This window comes from Chiloscyllium plagiosum, chromosome 12 (genome assembly GCF_004010195.1).
Source record: "Chiloscyllium plagiosum isolate BGI_BamShark_2017 chromosome 12, ASM401019v2, whole genome shotgun sequence".
NCBI lineage: Eukaryota > Metazoa > Chordata > Chondrichthyes > Orectolobiformes > Hemiscylliidae > Chiloscyllium > Chiloscyllium plagiosum.
The window spans coordinates 61,085,923-61,109,784 of record NC_057721.1 but is presented as its reverse complement, the minus strand read 5'-3'; the positions used below and the strand labels follow the sequence as shown (position 1 = coordinate 61,109,784).

General features: G+C 41.4%; 1 protein-coding gene across 2 annotated transcripts in view; it reads left to right on the top strand.

Annotated features, from left to right (window-relative positions):
- LOC122555329 (hormonally up-regulated neu tumor-associated kinase homolog A-like) overlaps positions 1-23,862 on the top strand; it is a 32,438-nt gene that overhangs the window by 5,757 nt on the left and 2,819 nt on the right. For both annotated transcript variants that reach the window (XM_043701208.1, XM_043701207.1), the window contains exons 2-4: positions 9,118-9,286; positions 11,900-11,980; positions 19,532-19,670. In XM_043701208.1, the coding sequence (XP_043557143.1) occupies positions 9,118-9,286; positions 11,900-11,980; positions 19,532-19,670 (389 nt within the window). The remainder of the gene's footprint in view (positions 1-9,117; positions 9,287-11,899; positions 11,981-19,531; positions 19,671-23,862) is intronic.

Here is a 23,862-nt window from a genome sequence, read left to right as displayed (position 1 = left end):
GTGCAGACTCGATGGGCCGAATGGCTTCTGCCTGTATTGTAAGGATTCTATGATTCCATGGGCAGTCTTCATAAATGGGAAAAGCTTCCACTTTGTGAATGTGCAGATCATTGGGCTGGCACGGTGGCTCAGTGGTTAGCACTGCTGCCTCACAGCACCAGGGACCTGGGTTCGATTCCCACCTTGGGTGGCTGTCTGTGTGGAGTTTGCACATTCTCCGTGTCTGCATAGGTTTCCTCTGGGTGCTCTGGTTTACTCCTACAATCCAAAGATGTGGAAGGTCAGGTGAATTGGCCATACTAGATTGCCCATAATATTATGTGCATTAATCAGGAGTGAATATAGGGTAGGGTAATGGGTCTGGGTGAGTTACTCTTCGGAGGGTCGGTGTCGACAAGGGAATCTAATCTAATGTGCGACCACGGCAACTGGATCTTGGAGGTCTGTGCATGTTACCCAGAGGGCATCTCACTTCGATGCTCACATCCTGGAACACTCACAGGCGCCTACATCTTTCAGAACCCACCCCTCTCCCTGTGTCCTTCCAGTGATAGTCAGTGGGCGACCCCTCAAACTCAAGCACATGACATAAAACAAAGAAATGCAGATGGGAAATCTGAAATAAAAACAGAGTGCTGGAGGAACTCAACAGTAGAGAGAAAAGCAGAATTAACATTTTGTGTCCCTTTGTGAGAATAAAAATAGCTGGGAAATTTATACTGATTTATACTGATGTGTGGGATGACATTAGTGAATAGAGTACATGGAGATGGTGCTGCAAGAGAAAGAGAAAAAGGGAGAATCCACAAACTGGTGCCAAAGAGTTGTAAAGACTTCCACAAGGGCCATTGTGGAGCAGACCATACCTCCCCTGAAAATGAGATTCAGATGCTTGGTCAGGCATCTGGTCAATGGACACTTCAGACAGTGTCTCGCAATTTAAATTGTTTGCTGCAACCTCTACAATGTAACTTAATGAGAGGAGAATGTCCTGGGACAGGTTCTGATGGAAAAGCAGGAGGTCTGCACCGAGGAAGAAGCTGAGGAAGTGGCATGGCCCAGGAGGGTCTTCACAGATACCATAAAGATTGAGTTATGGCATATGAGCGAGAAAGGCATACATGAAAATCTCATAGCAACCTATTTTTAGATGGCCTGAGCTACATAGATACAGGCACTTTTTGTGACTTGTGAAGAGGAGTCATTGGAGTCTCCACAGGTGTTACCAAGTATGCTGAGTTTCACAGCTGACTGGGAGACCACTGTGTGCTCTATTCAATGTAACCTCACTGTCTGAGGAGCAGGTCTGAGAACCATTCCACTGTGTTTCGTTGTTTAGTATAAAAGCAGAGTTCTATTTCTACCTTGTGTCTTTTTGAAGTTCAATGCTGTATTCCTCACAGTTTATAATGCTTCCATTTTGAAAAAGCAAATCAGGGCAGAACTTATACACTTAATGGTAAACTCCTCAGGAATGTTGCTGAGAAAGAGACCTTGGAATGCAGGTTCATAGTTCCTTGAAATTGGAGTCACAGGTAGTTAGAATAGTGAAGGCGGCATTTGGTATTCTTGCCTTTATTGGTCAGTGCATCGAGTATAGGAGTTAGGAGGTCATGTTGTGGCTGTACAGGGCATTGATTAGGCCACTTTTGGAATTTTGTGTGCAATTCTGGTCTCCTCGCTATAGGAAGGATATTGTGACATTTGAAAGGGTTCAGAAAAGATTTACAAGAACATTGCCAGGATTGGAGGATTTGAGCTATAGACAGAGGCTATATAGGTTTTAGTTATTTTCCCTGGAGCATCGGGGGCTGAGAGGTGATCTTATATAGGTTTACAAAATCAGGAAGAGCATGGAAAGGGTAAGTAGACAAGGTCTTTACCCTGGAGTGGGGGAGTCCAAAACTAGAGGGCATAAGTTTAAGGTGCGAGGGAAACATTTAAAAGGGACCTAAGGAGCAATCTATTCATGCAGAGGGTGGTATGGGTATGGAATGAGCTGCCAGAGGAAGTGGTGCAGGCTGATGCAATTGCCACATTTAAAAGGCATCTGGATGGGCAAATGAATAGGAAGGGTTTAGAGGGATATGGGTTAAATGCTGATAAATGGGACTAGATTTATTTAGAATATCTGGTCAACGTGGATGAATTGTACCAAAGGGTCTGTTTCCACCAAGCTGTAAATCATTATTATATGTAAACTGTATGTTGTTCTTCATAGCAAGAAGATTCAAGTACAGGACCTTACAACAGTACAGGGCCTTAGTGAGTCCACACCTGGAGTATTGTGTGTAGTTTTGAACTCTGTATCTGAGGAATGAGCACTGGCTTTGGAAGGAGTGCAACAAAGATTTGCTAGACTGATTCCTGGGATGACAGGACTAACGTATGAAGAAAGACTGGATTAGTTCGGATGACATTTACTGGAGTTCAGAAGAATGAGGCGGGATCTCAGCGAAACCTATAATATGCTAACAGGACTGGACTGGGTAAACATAAGAAGGACGTTCCTGATGACCAGGGAATCCAGAATCAAAGCTAACAGTTTAAGAATGTTGGGTAGGCCATTTAGAAGTGAGATATGAAAAAGTTTCTTCCCCAGACAGTGGTGAGCATGTGGAATTCTCTGACACAGAAAGTGGCTGAGGCCAAACATTAAGTGTTTTCAAGAAGGAGTTAGATACAGTTCTTAGGGCTTGAAGTGTCAAAGGGTAGTGGGAAAAAGTTGGAACAGATTACTGAGTTGGAAGATCAGCCATGATCATACTAAATGTCAGGGAAGGATCAAAGGACTGAATACCTCCACCTCCTATTTTCTACATTTCTATCTATCAGGAGGAGCACGGGTCCCAATACTGAGCCCTTTGGGATCTCCACCATAAAAATATCCATTTGACAATTATCCTGTCTTTCCAATCACACAGACAATTTGTATTCATGTTGTTAAGTCCCTTTTATTCAGTGAGTTGGAAGTTTCACCACAGGTCTGTTGTGCAGCACTGCATCAAACCCCTCCACATCATGACCTCTTGGAAGTCCATGTACATCACATCAGCAGCATTATCATCATTAACCCTCTCTGTTAGCTCTTCACAAAACTTAGTTAACACAATTTTCAATTAAGAAATTTAGGTTGGCTGTGTTTAATTAACCCAGCTTTGTCCAGATCACTGTCAATTTTATCCTAGGATATTATTTCTAGACGTTTTCCCACCACCAAACTTAAATGTACTGATCCATCATTGCTGGGCTTATTCTTAGATCCTTTTCAGAACTAGGGTGTAATGTTTATAATTGTCCAGTCCTATAGCACCACCTCAAAATCAAGGAAGACTGAAAGGTTATGACCAGTGCCTCTGCAGTTCCCATTCTCACTTCCTTCAGTATATTTGGATGCATCTCATTCGGTCTTGGGGCAGACAGTCTATCTGATTTCTCTGCTTTATTAATTTTGAATCCCTCCAGGGACAGGATTTCTCCATGGCCTGAGTACCATCTGCTTCCTTGGTATAGACAGATGCAAGATATTGATTTAATGCCTTAGCTATATCGTCTGCTTCCATGTATAAATCTCCTTTTCACTCCCAAAAAGCTCAATTTTTTTTTTACCAGCGATTAACGTGTCCATAGGATGTGAAGATCTGGAAGGTCGCTGGCAGTCTCAGTCCTCTCCTTTCATGTGTCACTTTGATTTGGAGGGAAAAAAAGACAGCTGAGTGTAATGGGAATGTGTCCACGAGCACTTGGGAAGCATTCATAGCCCTGCCGGCTGGTGTGCCCTCCCAGGGAGAAAGTAGGGAGCTCAGTACCCAAAAAGCATTAGAAAATTATCAGCATAATATTAACAGCCCTTTAGTGCCCATCATATATGTGATTGTGAGGTGGACATGGCTGTACTGTAGCAGAGTTAGAGTTAATGATGGCCCTTTGAGTGTGCGGTTGCTTTGAGAAGATGGTGGCAATCCCCTTGTGGGATGAAGGAGACCATTCCTCTGCTTCCTATGCTGGATCCCATCGTGCTGGTACCTTCTAGAGGTGCCGACCTCCTGCGCACCCTCAGCTCAGGCAGCCCATATCTGAAGGGCTTGTTTCACCCGAGAGGGAAGAAGGACTCCTTTTCTGACCCAAATAGGCTAGAGCCTCATTGAGGCAATATGTAAGCATGCAGCTATCTAATGACACTTGATAGACATCTCCAGGAAGTGGTAGGAACGATGTTCACTGTCTGTTCTGGAGCTCTTGGCTTGCAGCGAGGAGACAGCAGGGGCAATAGCACAAAAGATTTACCCTTTAGCTCATGCTGGAATCTGCTGACCATATGAAATTAGCTGAAGAGCAAGAGATTGCCTGAGAATCACAGACTGTGGCAGATGTGATGCCTGCAGCTAAACTTTAACTCCAGAATGAAAAATCCCAGCTGAAGTTTATGTTGCACGTTTGTGTGAATATGTCTATTGTGAACTCCTCTATCCATCTTTATAAAGAAAGCTGACAGTGTAATCCTGATAATTACAGTCAGGAAATGGGTATTTTTAATTACACATTTGTGTGCTATTCCACAAGACAGAGAGGATAAAAGGCATTTATTGTCTTGGATAGGAAACATTTTTATCAACAATTACACAGATATAATGATAATAATAATTTGATGTGTGCTCAGGATTAGACACAGGATAGAAGGTAACTGTGGCCCAGATTTTTGGTTCAAGGGTGTTTGCAAAGCAAAGCCTTTCAGAATCCTAACACCCCTCTTTATTACTATTTTATACCTCAGCTAAGTGACAATCCATGTTTGAAAGTCAGACCTCATACAATCAATTGCTAAAACACGAGTTACAACAGAGCTCAGAGCCTGCACTCTATTCCGGTGTCCTTGGAGGGGTTAATCCACAGGAAGACAGCTGTATTATATCTATATGAGACTGGGATAAAGGAAACTTGTAGCTGAACACTTATCAACCAAATTGTCTGGCTGCTTTTACTTCCCGCTAAGAAGTTCACTGGAACTAAAACTGACATTTACGGTTTTCTAACATAAACTCATTTAAAAACTGAAATTAACATAAAAAATGTAATTGTTGCTTTGTAGTTATAATTTTTAAGTGTGCTGAGTTCTGATAAAATAGGGATGAATTTTACATGGAATCAGATGATTGGGTGCTCACTTGACCCAGCAGTAAAATTGGGTGTAATGGGTCCCCAAGCAATGCCTAAAGGGGAGACGCCATTAATTTGGGCTTACATTAGGGTTGGGGTCTTAGGTTGGCAGATCCATGTGATGGAATGAGAGTTCAGGATTGACAGGGTGGTGGTTGGAGAGGGCAAACGTATGATTGGGGGAAGCTGTTAGATGGCTGCCTTCAAAGGGGAAAATATGGCCCACCAACAGGGACCCTCTTATCCTTAGCAGCCTGCTCATGTTTGCCTTCTTTGTCATGGGTAAAATGCCTGCAGTGGCAGGGGAAGATGGGCATACTACACCATTACTGCAGAGAAAACTGCCATGGAGGGAACAGGGCAGTCGAGTTGAAAAGTATTCCAATCTGACAGACCTCTCTCCTTTAAAATGGTCCTTTCCCTCCATATATTGTTTCCTGGAGGCATGAGCCTCTAATTATAAGACTGAGGTGATAACAAAGACGGCAGGTCATCAGGTTTGTTTTATTCACTCACAGGATGTAGGCGTTGCTTCTTGGCCTAGCAATTATTGCACATCCCTAGTTGCACTTGAGAAGGTGTTAGTCCCTTTGCTTTAGCTCGACCTACAATAGGGAATTCCAGGATTTTGACCGAGCGACTGTGAAAGAACAGCGATATATTTCCAAGTTGGGGTGGTGAGTGGCTTAGAGAGGAATGTATAGGTGGTGGTGTTCCCATGTATCTCCTGCCCTTGTCTTTCGAGGTGGAGAGAGTGGATGTTGGTGTGGTGCCAATCAAGTGGGCTGCTTTGTCTGGATGGTGTCAAGTTTCTTGAGTGTTGTTGGAGCTGCGCTCATCCAAGCAAGTGGGAAGTATTCCATCACACTCCTGACTTGTGCCTTATAGATGGTGAATAGACGTTGAGGAGTCAGGAGATGAAATACATGCTGCAGTATTCCGAGCCTCTGACCTGCTGTTGTAACCACTGTATTTATCTTGTGAGTCCAATTGAGTTGCTGGTCAATGGTAACCCCAGGGATGTTAATAGTTGAGGGTGGGTAAGTTGAAGTTGTAAGTTGTCAGGTTGGAACACCACAGGGTTTAATGACCTTGTTTTGCTCTTGAAAACCGTCAATCCTCACTCCTCCAACCACTCAAATGCTACATCCATGCCGCCTATTCCCTTGTGCACTCTCATATTCCTGAAGAAGGGCCTGTGCCCGAAACGTCGAATCTCCTGTTCCCTGGATGCTGCCTGACCTGCTGTGCTGTTCCAGCAATAAAGTTTCAACTTTGATCTCCAGCATCTGCAGACCTCACTTTCTCCTCCACTCTCATATTCCCCCATGTACCCATTTCCAGCTTCTGCAAGTCTCTCCACATAACTGTAACCATGTTAAATCCTACCCTCTCCAAACTGTCTCTGATTTCTAAATTGCACTAGCCTGCAGTACTTAGCACTACTTAATAAACCAAAATGAAAGCGTAATATAAACCCAGGCCTAAACTGTAAGATATTAAACAGGGTTCTGGATTCTGAGATGAGACTATATTCCAATAGAAGACTGCATTAAGACTTGCATCCTTGTGCATAGTGCTATTGAAGAGCAATCCATACGTAGTACATTTAATAGTTAGCACTCCCAGCACCCAACCTTGCTGATTGGGAGAGAGAAATTAAATGAATGTGGAAGCCAGAATGCTCAGTTTATAGCTCATATCTTTGTTCCTAGCTCTCTGATATGTCTTTCCGCAAAGTGAACTCTCCATTGCTAATGCTGTTGTGTAGAATCTACCTGATAAAGGATGTAGTTTAGCCATTAGCACATCAAAACAATTCTGATCTCAGTGATTTCTAATTCACTACAGTTCCTCAATGTACAGCAAGAGTCTTAAAGGAAAAAGCCAAGTGAATGATTATATATCACATCTGTGGACAATTCCAGGGAGATCCACCAATGAAACATTTAAAATCGAAATCTAAAATTACTAAATTAGAAAAGTAAAATTCTTTAAAACTTGAATTTGGTTCAGAAACTGGAATTCAGAATCAGAATCTAAAACTTAGAATTCTGAATCTATAGAACTATGGAAAATTTATGGCACAGAAAGAGACCATTCAGAACATTGTGTTTGCGTCGGCTGAAGGGAAACGAGCTGCCTTTTTGAATCTCACCTTCCAGCACCTTCCCTGTAGCCTGACAGGTTACAGCCATTCAGGTGCAGATCCAACTTCCTTTTAAATGAGTTATGCTTTTCTGCCTCTAGCACCAGGCAGTGAATCCCAGGCACCCACCACTCTATGAGGTAAAAACAATGACTGCAGATGCTGGAAACCAGATTCTGGATCAGTGGTGCTGGAAGAGCACAGCAATTCAGGCAGCATCCAACGAGCAGCAAAATCGACGTTTCGGGCAAAAGCCCTTCATCAGGAAAAAAGCTTGATGAAGGGCTTTTGCCCGAAACGTCGATTTTGCTGCTCATCGGATGCTGCCTGAATTGCTGTGCTCTTCCAGCACCAATGATCCAGAACCCACCACTCTATGTCCCCTCTAATCCTTCCAGCATTCACCTTAAATCCATACACCCTGGTAATGGAGCTGTCCTCTGGGGGAGACAGATCTTTGCTGTTTACTTTATCCAAGCCCATCTTAATTTTTTAGGTGTCAATTAAATCATTCTCAACCTCCTCTTTTAAGGAAAGCAATCCTAACCTATTCAATCTTTCCTCGCAGCTTCAATTTTAATTCCTGGCAACATTCTTATAAGTTTCCTGTTTACTCTCTCCAAAGCAGTTATGATCTTGCTGTAATGCAATGATCAGAACTATACACAAATTTCCAACAATGGCCTAATCTCCATTTTATACCATTTCTACATTACATCCCATCTATTCTATAGCTTCCTCAATCAAGGAAAGCATTCCATAAGTTTTCTTTAACAGCTCGTCTACCGGTCTGAACTTCTTCAAGGTCAGATGGATATGCTGTCTAAGGTCTCTCAACTGCTGTCAATATTCTCCTATTTACTGTGTTTTCTGTAGCTTTATTTGCCTTCCTGAAACGCATTAATCACACTAGTCCAGATTGAATTCCATTTGTCACATTTCCACCCATTCATCTCATTCTGGAGTTGATAGCTATCCTTTTCACTATCAACCACACAGCTAATTTTTGTGTCATCTGCAAATTCTTAAAACTGTATTCAAGTCCAAGTCATTATTATAACAATGACAAACAAGCAAGGAGCCGACACTGACACCACTGGAAATCTCTTTCCGTTCATTTAAACATTAATCAATTACTATCCACTGTTTCCTATTACTGAGCTAATTTTGGATCCAACTTGCCACAGTCCCTTTGTATCCCACGTACTTTTAACTTCTTTGACCAGTTTGCTGTGTGGAACCTTGGTAAATGCCATGCTAAGATCCATGTAGACATCATCCACTGCACTTGTCTCATCAATCCTTTTTGTCACTTTCTCAAAAAATTCAACAGAGTTACTAAGACATGACCTTCCCTTAACAAAACCATGCTGACAATCCCAGATTATTCCATGCCTTTCAGAGTGATAGTTTATCCTATCCCTCAGAATAGATTTTAATCATTTGCACCATTGAAGTCATACTGAGCAGCCTAAAATTATTTCGCTATCCATCGCACCCTTTTAAGACAATGAAATACCACTGTAATGAGAAACTATTCAATTTCATAACAATAAGATAACCAGGAACACATTGCTGGCACAGCTTGATGCTTCCATTAAGACGTAGGAATAATATGTTGTGGTAACGATCCATTCCTCGTTATAGATATCTATCTAAACTATTGACCATTAATGACTGTTTACTATTGCTGGGACCCATACATTGTTAGTCAGAAACATTTGGCAGTTAGTTCAATAATATGTTTACTCTGCCATTCTGTTGTGTCGTAACAATAGTTAGTAATTACCTGATTATTTCTACTTACTCAGGCTTCACCCTGGAGACTTGAATCAGAATGTGCTGCTTCACATGACTGAGAAGCTGGGATATAAACGTACTGAGGTGGTAAACACTGTGCTGGCAAACCGAGCTTCACACATCCTTTCCATTTATTTTCTGCTAAACAAGAAGTTGGATTACTATTTTAAAAGTATCCAAGTAAGTAATGATCTGAGCAGTGAGTTGTCTTTTCAGAAAGAATATTTAAGGTAAGAAGTATTGATTGGCCAGAAATATCTTGCAAATTATTTTAGCGTAAGACATAGCATAGCTAGTTAATACAGTGGATAATTGAATCACAGACTACACAGTCTCACTCTTGAACCACATTCTGCGCTGCGCAACCTCAGATAGTCCTTTGCATTTAACATCAGCACTTAAAGGTGGGAAGGCTTACAATAGAATAGGTACCACTGCCTCAAACACATCCCGGTTCCAGTCCCAGTCTAGAACTTGATAACCAACGAAGGTGCATTCCTAATGCAGTCAAACAGCTGAGTATCCACTTGTAAATTCCTTCAAAATATACTAATGATGGGTGGGAAGAGCATCTGTCAGCACTGTACAGAGTTCCAAACTACAACACATGTAAAAGAATATGAAGCCCAGATTCAGATTCCCTGAGTGGAGCTGTAACCCACTCCAACCACTTCAGGGGTAAAGGAAAATTAGCCAAGGTTCCTGCTGTTGTCAGTTATTTTAGTTACCTCTGTGTGTTTGGAGTCTAAAAGTGTGACACTGGAAAAGCACAGCAGGTCAGGCAGCATCTGAGTAGCAGGAGAGTCAATGTTCCTGATGAAGGGCTTCTGCCCGAAATGTCAATTCTCCTCTCCTCGAATGCTACATTTGACAGGCAGCATTCGAGGAGAGGAGAGTTGACATTTCAGGCAAAAGCCCTTCATCAGGAACATTGACTCCCCTGCTACTCAGATGCTGCCTGACCTGCTGCGCTTTTCCAGCACCAGAATTTTCAACTCTGATCTCCAGCATCAGCAATCCTCACATTCTCTGTGTTTGGATGCTGGTTAAATAAGGTTGAGTCATGATACCTCAGCAATACTTTTGTCTGAATATGTGTGAAGTAGGTAGAAAGAAAAATTTGCATTATGTATAAGCACCTAGCATGACCTCAGTATGTCTTAAAGAGCCTTACACTGGCGAAGTCGTTTCGAAATGTAATCACAATCGTAATATAGAAGATGGAGCAGCCAAATTGTGCACTGAAACACCCCATAAATAACATAATGATATTGCCAGATATTCTGAGGGAGTTCTGAGGAAGGGTCACTGGGCCCAAAGCATTAACTCTGGTTTCTCTCCATAGATGCTGCCAGACCTGCTGAGCGGTCCCAGCAATTTCTGTTTTGTTTCTGATTTCCAGCATTGACAGTTCTTTCAGTTTTTATTTTGCCAGATACTCTGTTTTACTGATGTTGAGTTGAGGGATAGTGAATTCTTTATATCATATTCTCAAATTATCATTCTAGAGTATGACATTTTAATTCGATTATTCCTTAAATTCATTCATCAAAAGAGGAAACTCCAGGGTTCAAGATTGTAAGCATGACCAACAAAACACTGACCATGTAAACTTTTCCCTCTTCCCCTCCAGTTATGTTTGTATTAAAATAATGACAATTTGACAGCACCTCCTATGTGTGATTGTTGAGTCATGCAAACACACATCAGTGAAAACATCTGTAGTATCTTGTTTGTGCTTTTGCACTTGCAATTATTAATGTCAGTATTTACTGGCTGTTTTCAGATTGGTTGTGAGTGCCCTTTTTTTATAAGCATGCCTTTCCTCATAACAGAGCTGAAAATGTGTTGCTGGAAAAGCGCAGTAGGTCAGGCAGCATCCAAGGAGTAGGAGAATCAACGTTTTGGGCATGAGCCCTTCCTCAGGCTCATGCCCGAAACGTCGATTCTCCTGCTCCTTGGATGCTGCCTGACCTGCTGCCCTTTTCCAGCAACACATTTTCAGCTCTGATCTCCAGCATCTGCAGTCCTCACTTTCTCTTTTCCTCATAACAGATTTTTGCAATACATTATACTCTAGTGTTATTGTTAATAAACTTTAAGAAAATATAAAATGTTTGTGAATATGAGACTGATAAACATTTGCATAATCTCTTGTTCAAACAGCAAGTATCGGCCATAGCTTTAAGAGGCGTGGTTGGAAGTATAGTCAGATTCATAGTCAGACAGTACAAATGTTAACTTAACTCATATTCTGATGAGGTTCTAAAACTAGAGAGGTGCTCTGTATCACTAATCACATCCCTACTTGTTGTTCTCAGTGACTTTTTCCTCAGCAGTTACTGCTAAAGCCAAGAAACAACTAAAAGACTGAGTAAAGGAAACCATTGAAATCATTCCAAGTTCTTCGAAACTGTTGTTTAAACAAGACCCTGAGAGTGATTCATAGTTAATGACACAATTACTTTGTTGATCTTCAGTAGAAAATGTTTGAATACACGTTTTAAAAACAACATTAATTCAATACAACAAAATATTCTCAACCACTCATAAGAAAGGAAAGGGATGTTTTCTTGGGTCTTGGTCCAGTTGATCAGAACATCCTGGCACAGATCCAAGGAGATTGCTTCTGCAAAGTACATTTTTAAGTAAATAGGTATTAGAGGAAGATGGATTGTGTTGAAGAACTTAATGCCTTTTTCACAGACATGCTCATTGCTTTACTTTGCCAAACAGATGGAGGAAATCTTCTCCCAATATTCTTGTATTAACCCTATTTTTCTTTCATTATAGAAACGAGACTTTGCAAATGGTATTTGCTACAAGAATCTGCTGCATCAGTCTGATAAGTACAGGCTCAAGGGAATACAGGAGGTAAAACGTCTACAGGTTTATCTGTTCATTTTCTTTGTCTGTGTTTATTTCTATAGGCATTCACAATTTCCATTTACATCTACATTACTACTTTTGACTAAAGGTGTTAGTCTGGACTGATCTATCTTGAACAGGAAATACCTAATTTTGTTTTGATTTCAGTAATCTACTATCTGAAAGTTATTACATTTGGAATTCCTTAAACAGTTGTTTTCAGTTTTAGGAAATGTAATGTTTTAGTTATATTGGAAAACCTCTTCTCAGTATTGCTGAGGCTGCCAGTGCTGTGAATCACTACAAGGAATAGAAAGCATGCAAGCTGCGTGGAGTCAGAGGAATGAGTGCCCCTTATTGTTAATCACTGACAAATTTGGTAGCCTCCTGAAGTGTCTGTCAATGCTACAAATGCAGCGTAGACAACAACTGCAATTCCATCAAATATAACAAATTTTTTTTCCCAGAGACAATTTAATGTTCAACCACTTTTGTAACCAAATTAGCAAAACAAAAATCATTTAATGTAATTTTTGGAGAACTTGCATTATGTTGTCCATTTGGACAAAGAGTCCACTTCACAGATCTGACAAGTGTGATGAGGAAACAGAGTATTAGTTCACATGTTTTTTAAGATTCCTTTTATAATGAATAACATTATATCATAAAAATAAATAGAGATAAAGTAAGAAAATTAATAGTAAGGGGCTGGTAGCAATAAAAATTAGAATAGAATGGATCAGTCAAATAACTGTACCCACAAAGCATGATACTTAGTGTACATACAGATGAATAAAGTGTTATATCTAATAAACATACTGGCAATTGTTAAAAATGTGCAGTATGTACTAAAGGCTGCAAATGCGCTGAATTTGAGTCAAATCTACCATGCCTGAAATAGGTGGAGATTCAGTGATTTTGTTGTAAGTTGTAATACCCCTTCCCATTGTGTATGACTGCTGCCGTGATGAAAGGCCTTTACAATCAAACTGTATGATAAGTCGTACTGTATAACTTTCCAATCTGACTTGTAAGTATGATTTTATTAAAAACTTTTGCATGTCTAAGATTGTACTTACTAAAACCCTTGCTTTTCTCAGAATACAAGTGTTTCAATTGCCAGAGCCCTTGCATTTGGTCTCCCAAACACTCTGTCAAGGGGAGGCACAGTGACACAGTGGTTAGCACTGCTGCCTCGCAGCACCAGGGACCTGGGTTCAATTCCTGTATTGGTTGACTGTCTGTGTGGAGTTTGCACGTTCTCTGTGTGGCTTTCCTCCGGGTGCTCCAGTTTCCTCCAAAGATGTGCTGGTCAGGTGAATTGGCCATGCTAAATTGCCTGTTGTGTTAGCCAAGGGTAAATATAGGGTAGGGGAATGGGGCTGGGTGGGTTACTCTTCAGAGGGTCGGTGTGGACTTGTTGGGCCAAAGGGCCTGTTTCCATACTGTAAGTAATCTAAAAAAGATTGATTATTTGCGTTTTACTTGTCAGTCATATTTTAGAAATCATGAAGTGGACTCATTAGTACCTGGTAGCATGTTACGCTCTGACCATTGTGATTACAAGGATGAGTTGGGTCTTACGTATATCTGATTAATATTTACAAGGGTTGGCAAATCTGTTGCAAGGTTATTCCACATGATCACCAGCAATTTCACTCCTATGTTCTCACCACTGGTCACCCAGCATGTCCATTCTTGTAGTCGATCCCCTTCCCACGGAGACAGGAACTTGAACAAATTCTTCTTTTCCTAATCAGATGATCCATGACTGTAAGTCAAACTGCCTTTCTCATGCAACAAGAGTACTGTAACCAACAAATTAAACCAAAGCAGAATTTTTTTCTGCTCCCTTGTTTTTTGTTCCCTGAGTTGTTTACAGTAATGTGCCCAGGAGAGAATTCCATTCTTGTATTCTATTCCATTCTTAGATATTCTAGCACAACCCAGATTGGTGGGGAAAGCTGATTGCTCTCTTCAAGAGTTGGCAGTTTTATCTCTCAATTTTGAGGCAACACCAAAATTATGACAGGCATGTATAGCTGCACTTCCCAGGATATTAATGCCAAGAGGGTGTAGTAGAAAGGACTAAGTGCCATAAAGAGACTTTTTGAAGACTCCTGCATAGCTCATAATTAATTGTTCTTTGTTGTTTTTGGAAACAATTCAACCCTTATTGTTTGGCTATGCTATTTGCTCCATCTGTTGAGATGAAAACTGTCCCCTGTCAGCTTTAGGTAGAATTATGGGTGCTTAGAAAAAGCTGTGTTTTACTTGCTTCGCTGAGTAGACTGCCCCTTTTGTCCAGTCACCATCGAGTTTGCCTGAAGCATCCAGCAAACAGTTTGCAGCTGCTCTTTAGTCGGGGTATTTCTGTTTTTAAGCATTTGGCCTAAAGAGTCAACTCTTTCGTTTGCTCTGCAGTCTCCTCAAATATTTATGGGATTTCTATAAAGAGCAGCTGTACTGTAGTTTCATGTTCCTGAGCTTTAAATCCCATCTCCAGTGCTTTAGATAAATATCCTAAAAGGAACTGTTTCGTCTCTTTGGCTGAATTGTCTGGAGCCTCTGAAAGCAAACCTGGCTTTTCCTAATAGCTAAATCCACACTAAAATCAGGCACAAGTGGGAGTGTGCTGAGACTGATGTGCTGTAATTACTAACACACATGCTAATCTAGATAACGAGTACAACCACACCAACAGCTTTCAAAGAAAAACTGACAGAGGCCGCAGAAAACTGGCAATTCGAGAATGGCCCTGATAACAAGCCTGTGACATTTGAAAACAAGTAGTTATGCAGGATTGTAATTTAACACTGGGTGTGTCTAGCATTCTTTCAGTTGTATGGGAGAAGAATAAAACAAATTAAATTAAGACTTGAAAGGGAATTACAGATTTTGAAATAGGTCCAGGGATATATTCCTGTGGAAAATATTGAATTTTGCATTGAAAATGATGCATTTGAATTCATTTTATACTTTTCAATTGATTAATTGATGGTCTTAAAAGAAAGAAATAACATAATGACATTCAAACTTTTAATCAAGAGCTAAACTAGCATTTCACCAAAATTAAACAGCCATTTGTCAAAATTAATGTCTCTTTCAGAGAAGTATTGTAATCTTCTGGTCTGAATTTAGAGAGACACTGCACCAATTCTCTAGTGCTTCCTCTTTATAAATGTCATCTTCTCTCAAACCTCCCATTAATTCATCACAATGCTTATCTCCCTAAAATTACTAAAATGCTACATCTGCTCAATATTACTATATCAATGTGAAAGTTGGAGTATCAGCAAGACATTGAAAACTAAACTAAATACTGCAGAGCAGTAAAATCGACGTTTCAGGCAAAAGCCCTTCATCAGGAATAAAGGCAGAGAGCCTGAAGTGTGGAGAGATAAGCTCGAGGAGAGTGGGGGTGGGGAGAAAGTAGAAACCTGGAATCTTTCAGGTTTCTATGAGATTCTCCCTTCTTCTAAACTCCAGTGAATATATTTGAATTTGAGTTGCAGTGGGAGAGGGACTCCCTGAGATTCTTGTATAGAGAGGAGGAAAACTTCCTCAAGGCAGGCACTCTGCCTGTATTCCTGATGAAGGGCTTTTGCCCGAAACGTCGATTTTACTGCTCCTCGGATGCTGCCTGAACTGCTGTGCTCTTCCAGCACCACTAATCCAGAATCTGGTTTCCAGCATCTGCAGTCATTGTTTTTACCTAAATACTGCAGAGGCATACTTTCTGAGACATACGATGGACATTCGTCAGATAACATCCGTAACTAATGACGTTTTGAGGCCAGTAATTCCATGGGATTAGTTTGAGCAGATGTTCAAATAGAAATATAGAAGGTAGGAGCAGGAGCAGGCCATTTAACCCCTTGAGCCTGCTGCACCTTTCAATATGATCTTGACTGATCAATGCATTCAATATCCTAAGCTTGTCCTCCCCCAATATCGCTTTATCCCTTTAGCTACAAGAGCTATATCTACCTCCTTTTTGAAAACACAATGTTATCGCCTCAACCACTTTCTGTGCTAGTGAGCTCCACAGACTCACCACTCTTTTGGCAAAGAAATTTCTCCTTATCTCAGTCCTAAACTATTTACCCCATATCCCTAAAATATGACCTCTGGTTTGAACTCCCCCACCATTGGGAACATCCTCTCTGCATATAACCTGTCTAGTCCTGCTGGAATCTTTGAGATTCTCCCTTCTTCTAAACTCCAGTGAATATATTTGAATTTGAATTGAATTTATTGTCATGTGTACCGAGGCACAGTGAAAACCTTTGTCTTGCAAGCAATACAGGCAGATCACAGAGTTAAATAGCATAGATAGTAAATAATAGGTAAACAGTGACAAAAACAAAAACACAGGTACAGGCAAATGTTAAGAGTTTGTGAGTCCATTCAATATTCTAACAACAGTAGGGTAGAAACTGTTACGAAACCAGATGGTGCATGTGTTCAGGCTTCTGTACCTTCTCCCCGATGGTAGAAGTTGTCGAAAAGCATTGCCAGGGTGGGATGGATCTTTGAGAATGCTGTTGACAGCGGGCCTGGTAGATGGAATCCTTAGAAGGGAGGTTGGCCTTTGTGATTGTCCAGGCTGAGTTCACCGCTCTCTGTAACTGCCTCCGATCTTGAATGGTCCAGTTGCCATACCAGGCAGTGATACATCCAGACAGAATGCTCTCAATGGTGCACCTATAAAAGTTGGCAAGGGTATTTGCTGTCATGCCAAATTTCCTCAGCTGCCTGAGGAAGTAGAGACATTGTTGGGCCTTTGTAACCAGTGCACCCACATGAAGAATCCAAGAAAGTTTGTTGTGGATGACCACTCCCAGGAGCTTGACACTCTCCACTCATTCCACCTCTGTGCTGTTAATGTGTAGGGGGGCATGAGCAGCATCCTGCCGAAAGTCAATAATGAGTTCCGAGGTTTTGTTGGCATTGAGAGTGAGGTTGTTCTCAGTGCACCATTTTTTGAAATCTTCCACCTCCCGTCTGTAGTCTGTTTCGTCGCCATCTGAAATTCGACCAACTATGGTAGTGTCATCAGCGAACTTGTAAATGGCATTAGTCTGGTATATGGCGACACAGTCATAGGTATACAGTGACTAGATAATGGAGCTGAGTACACATCCCTGGGGGGCTCTGGTGTTGAATGTTAGTGAGGATGAAATATTGTCCCAAATCTTCACTGATTATGACCTGTGGGTCAGGAAACTGAGGATCCAGTTGCAGAGAGTGGGGCTTAGTCCGAGATCACTAAGTTTAGTAATCAGTCTCGAGGGGATAGTAGTGTTGAAGGCTGAACTGTAGTCAATTAATATAATCCTAAGCAATTCAATCTCTCCTCATGCATCAGTCCTGCCATCCCAGGAATCAATTTGCCTGCATTCCGTCTACAGCTAGAACTTAGATAAGGAGACTAAGACTGCACACAATATTCCAGGTGTAGCATCACCAATGCCCTGCATAATCACAGCAAGACATCCTTGTTCCTGGACTTGAATTTTCTTTTCAAAGTCAATATACAGTTTGCTTTCTATACTGCCTCTGCACCTGCACATTTACATTCATCAACTGGTGCACTAGGACACCCAAGAATCGATGAAGATTCCCCCTTTTCAATTTACAGCTATTCAAATAATAATCTCCCTCCCTATTTTTGCGACCAAAGTGAATAACTTCGTGTTTGTCCACATTATACTGCATCTGCGTTGCATTTTTTTAAGCCTGTCCATTATAACATCACTGCATCCTCCCCACAGCTCACCCTCCCACCCAGCTAAATTTAGAGATACTACATTTAGTTCCCTTATCTAAATCATTAACATATACTGTGAAGAGACAACTAAAATCCTTTAGCTCATACTTATGAGAATTGGTAGTGAATGGTGAACTTGAGCAGAGCAAGAGGAAGACAATGAGAAAATACACTGATAGTTTAAGAAGCAACGTAAGTATAACATTTAAGAACAATATCATTGCTGGCTGCAGGGCCTGTGGAAGAAAAACTGGGCGTCCCATCCCACTCTTACTTATAACCCAGGTTAAAGTTGAGCTTCTTTGCTTGATGCTGGAGTTAGTCACCAGCAGTTCATGTTGATCTCTTCCTGTATCACTCCCACCACCTGATATAATAACGTAGGAAAATACACAACTTCTTGTTTGATGGCTGCTGTAGTCAGGGTGATGCTGCTGTTCTTGACATTCTGGCACAACTTGCCCGCAATGCAGCATTCCTGGGAGGAAGTTAAGACAGGTCTCAGTGCTTGAACTTGGATTGCCATTGTTGGACTGAAGGTGGTGGCTACTAAGTAGGATTTGAGGCTTTTTACATGAAAACATCGGAAAAATCTCCACAGTGCTTTTGATTTGAAACCCATCCTGCCAAGCATTACCTGGATAAATTGTTTTGTAAATATTTCTCCTAATTTTTCCATATATGCTTAATTAATATAATTGGACAGTGTGTGTATCTCTTTATACCAGTTACGCTTTTTTCATGCAATAATTTGAAGGCTAATATGCCCTTTTTAAATGACAAATCAACAACTTTGTGACAGTGCTAGCATTAAAAATTGCTGTCTTTTGAGAAGTACACTCAGTTCCCAAAGGACTGCCATCATACTTTCATGATACAGCCGTACTGTTATCTCAAGACAGCTGCCAAATATCTGGACATTTTATCCTTGGCCAGCTCTTCCCCACTGTGTTGCCTCTCTGATCTTCATGTGACACAGACAGTGTAGCTTTCACTCCATCATCTGTGCTCCATTACCAGACCTCTCCTGTACATTACATTCTTTTATGTTCTCCTTTCTATGTATATTTTGCTCTGCACAGCCATCAATTATTAAACAGAGCCTCTAATACTTCATGTAATTTTACTTGCATTGATAACATTTTTAAGATAAATGTTAAAATAATCTCACATTTGTGTCTCTTCTATTTTCTGTTTCTTTGCTACTTCTTTTACAAATCCCATGGGCAATCTTCAGGATGCCTTCAATTGTAAGATTCAGGAAAAGCTCAATGGGTAAAAACAATGCCTAGAGCTGAAAATGTGTTGCTAGAAAAGCACAGCAAGTCAGGCAGCATCCAAGGAACAGGAGAGTCGAAGTTTCGGACATAAGCCCTTCTTCGGGCTTATGCCCAAAACGTCGATTCTCCTGTTCCTTGGATGCTGCCTGACCTGCTGTGCTTTTCCAGCAACACATTTTCAGCTCTGATCTCCAGCATCTGCAGTCCTCACTTTCTCCTTAAAAACAATGCCTCTCAAGTTTAAGCATTGCTGCCATGCTGTTACATCCCAGAATAATGTTGCTCTGGTAACATCAACCATTAAACTGCTGCACAATCCTGAAAAAAGGAAAATCTGCTGTGATCTTCAGAAATTCATGCTAGTTGCACTATTCCAAGATCTTAAAAATCTAAAACTCTTACTTGGGGATGAGGAATATGGGGACATGCCTTCTACAAATGTATAATGTCCTGCAAATTTCATTTTTATTTAAGGGATACTTTATATAACTTTCACCTCCATAGGAAAAGAAGCCCAAGAATCCAGAAAGAGGAGTGGAGTTTTTCCAAAAAACATCTGTGAGAAAAGCAGAGAGAGGCTCTAAACCTTTAAGTTCCAGTAAAACTGTGCTGAAGGAGAAAAAGGTTCCCGAATCTGAGAGAGGTAAGCCTATTGCAGTGAGATCATGATGTTCATGTTAAGTTATAAATCTAGTCTCTGATGATATGGAGACAGGAAGGTCTGGGTCAATAATCCAGCAGAAATTTAAAAGCTCGTTGGACAAGCATGGACTAATAAAGGAGACTTTATCATGCTGACTAACTTGATCTCATTTTTTGATGAGGTAACAAAGAATGTGAATGAATGCACTGCATCTGTACATGAACTTTCAAAATGCCATGCATGATCACAGCAAGACATCCTTGTTCCTGGACTTGAATTTTCTTTTCGAAGTCAATATACAGTTTGCTTTCTATACTGCTTCTGCACCTGCACATTTACATTCATCAACTGGTGCACTAGGAGTCTGATAAAATACCATGTATGAGGCTGTCAACATAACTGAAATCCAAATAAGGTGAATACAGATTGGATACAAAATTGCCTATGGGATAGCAATCAGAGAATGGTGGTGTATTTCAGACTTCAGAGTTTGAGTTCCAAGGGCACTGGTGGTCCTTGGTACATGCTGATTATCTAAACTTGTAGGTACTGAACACAGTTTTGAAAATTGAATCTGAAACAAAACTTAAGAATGTAACAAATGGTGAGTAAGTTATTAAGAGACTGAAAGAGTATGTAGGTTGGTGGAAAGGGAAGGCACAACAAATGAAGTTCAACATAGGAATATAAGAGATATTGGGAGGAAGAATGAGGAGGCACAATATGTCTTAGGAATACTCAAATGTTTGTGACTTATTGAAGGTGGGGATATGAGTTCCCGGACTTTTTAAATAAAAGCATGGCCTGGATTTTCACACTCAAAGTGAGTTTGGAAAATCAAGAAATGTCTTGGCTTGCATTAGTCACCTTGGGAAAACTTCCCTGAGTGACAGGAACTTTGTTCTGGAGAGGGGTGCTGGGGTTGTGGTGGTGACTTCGTCATATAAAAACCTTCTGTTTTGAGAAAGCCCATTCAACACCATGTAAATCCCCTCAACTACTTCCTCCCTCATAAAAATAATCATTTTTTTTGGTAACTCCACATCCAATCCTTCAACAAACTCTTCAATCTGTTAATCACAATTGAGTTTACAAGTGGCTTCCTTCCTTTCCCCACTGCCTACTATGATTATGCTAAATTGTCAACATTTGTCAAACAGTAATAATGGTATAATGATAGCAGCTAGCGTGATGCCAACAAACAGCAATTGAAATGGATGTAAGTTTGCTCGCTGAGCTGGAGGGTTCGTTTTCAGACGTTTCGTCACCATACTAGGTAACATCATCAGTGAGCCTCTGTTACAGTTTAGATTAGATTAAACTAGATTACTTACAGTGTGGAAACAGGGCCTTCGGCCCAACATGTCCACACCGACCAGCTGAAGCACAACCCCACAGACCCATTCCCCTACATTTACCCCTTCACCTAAAACTACAGGCAATTTAGCATGGCCAATTCACCTAACCTGCACATTTTTGGATTGTGGGAGGAAATCGGAGCACCCGGAGGAAACCCACGCAGACACAGGGAGAATGTGCAAACTCCACACAGAGAGTCACCTGAGGCAGGAATTGAACCCGGGTCTCTGGCGCTGCGAGGCAGCAGGGCTAACCACTGTGTCTTGCAAGGTTTTTCTTATACAAAACTACTGTGCAAGAACTGTATAAACACCACATTGGACAAACAGGCAGAAAACTCACCACCAGGATACGTGAACATCAACTAGCCACAAAAAGACATGACCCACTCTTATTAGTATCTTTACTAGATGAGGAAGAACACCACTTCGACTGGGACAACGCATCCATCCTTGGACAAGCCAAACAGAGACACCCACGAGAATTCCTAGAAGCATGGTCCTCCAACTAGAACTCTGTCAACAAACACATTGATTTGGATCCCATTTACCACCTCCTGAGAAAAAGAACAGAAAATGACATCACCACAGGAAATGACATCACTGACCCAATGAACCCTAAATATATATATAAAAAGCAGGCCATACAGCCAGTGCTTCACCGGAAGGTGAATAACGATGTTACTAGTATGATGATGAAACGTCTGAAAATGTCTCCAGCACAATGAGCAAACCTACATCCAGAACCTCAACCTGAGCTACAAATCTTCTCAACACCTGCTAGCAGTTGAAATTGCAGCCACATATTCATTAATAAAAACCAAAAAAACTGCGGATGCTGTTAATCAGAAACAAAACAGGAATTGCTAGAAAAGCTCAACAAGTCCAGCAGCATCTGTGAAGAGGAATCAGAATTAATGTCTCGAGTCCGGTAACCCTTCCTCAGTTCAAGGGAAGGGTTACTGGATCTGGAACGTTAAATCTGATTTTTCCTCACAGGTGCTGCCAGACCTGCTGAGCCTTTCTAGCAAATTCTATTTTTGTTTGTGCCATATGGATGAGAATGGAGTAGTGTAGGTTAGATTGTCTTCAGATTGGTTCCACAGGTCGGCGCAACATCGAGGGCCCAAGGGTCTGTACTGCACTGTAATGTTCTACGTTTTATATATTTTCTACTCACAGACAAAAGAGGGCTTCTTAAATTTTATTTCTAAAAAATTAGGCTCCTCAACAGTCCAAGAGAACAGCCCAAGCATTCTATCTGGATGCATGGCGTGGTATGGACATCTACTTTTCCCAAGAATGCAAGAAACTACAGACAATCACGAACACAGCCCGGTCCATTACGCAAACTAGCCTTCCATCTATTCACTCCATGTGTAATTCCCACTGCCCCGGGAGAGCAACCAACCTAATAAGAGACCCCTCTCAGCCCAGTTATACTCTCTTCCACCCTCTTCCATCAGGAGAAAATTTGAAAGTTTGAATACATGTACCAACAGATTCATGAACAGCTTCTTCCCTGCTATTATCAGACTTTTGAATGGACTTCTCAAATATTAATATTGAGCTCTCCCTCTACATCTTCTCTGCAGCACTGTATTCTGCACTCTGCTATCTTGATGCACTTTGTATGGTACGAGCTGCCTGTATAGCATGCAAAACAACACTTTTCACTGTATCCTGTGACAATGATAAATCAAACTCAAACTAAAGAAAAAGGGTGGGACCATCAATCCTGTGAGTGCTAGATATCAAGGGATGTACAGCTTTGGATTAAGAGAAAAAGAGAGGTTTATGAGGACTCAAGAAGAGGCCATAGAGGAGTATAGAATGTGCAAGAGCGAACTGAAAAAATAAATTAAGAGAAGGGAAAGGGGAGATGAAAAGATACTGGCAGGAAAACTAAAGAAAAGTCCTAAGTTGCAGGTAAGTTAAGGGCAAAAAGATAACAAGGAGGGTCCATGAACGACCACAGGAGTAATTTGTGCATGGAGCCAGAGGATATAAAGTAGGGTGCTCAATGAATACTTTGGGTCAGTGTTCACTAGTGAGAGGGACGATATGTGCATAGAATGTCTGTGATACAATTAGAGAAATTAGCATAGACAGAGGAGATTCTGAGTGGTCTGGCAGGCTTAAAAGTAGGTAAGAGCTGGAAATGTGTCGCTGGAAAAGTGCAGCAGGCCAGGCAGCATCCAGGGAACAGGAGAATCGACGTTTCGGGCATAAGCCCTTCTTCAGGAATGAGGAAAGTTTGTCCCGCAGGCTAAGATAAAAGGTAGGGAGGAGGGACTTGGGGGAGGGGCGTCGGAAATGTGATAGGTGGAAAGAGGTCAAGGTGAGGGTGATAGGTCAGACTGGGGTGGGGGCGGAGAGGTCGGGAAGAAGATTGCAGGTTAGGAAGGCGGTGCTGAATTTGATGGATTTGACTGAGACAGGCTGGGGGGAGGGGAAATGAGGAAACTGGTGAAACCCGAGTTCATCCCTTGTGGTTGGAGGATTCCTAGCCGGAAGATGAGGCGTTCCACCTCCAACCGTCATTTCGCTGTGGTCTGACGATGGAGGAATCCAAAGACCTGCATATCCTTGGTGGAGGGGGAGGGGGAATTGAAATGTTGAGCTACAGGGTGGTTGGGCTGGTTGGTCCGGGTGTCCCAGAGGTGTTCTCTGAAACGCTCCGCAAGTAGCCGGCCTGCCTCCCCAATATAGAGGAGGCCACATCGGGTGCAAAGGATATCCTCTTCGTAGGATATGTGGAACAATCCATCTTCCGCAACTACACTGGCCCCACCCCCCACCTTTTCCTCCGCTACATCGATGACTGTATCGGC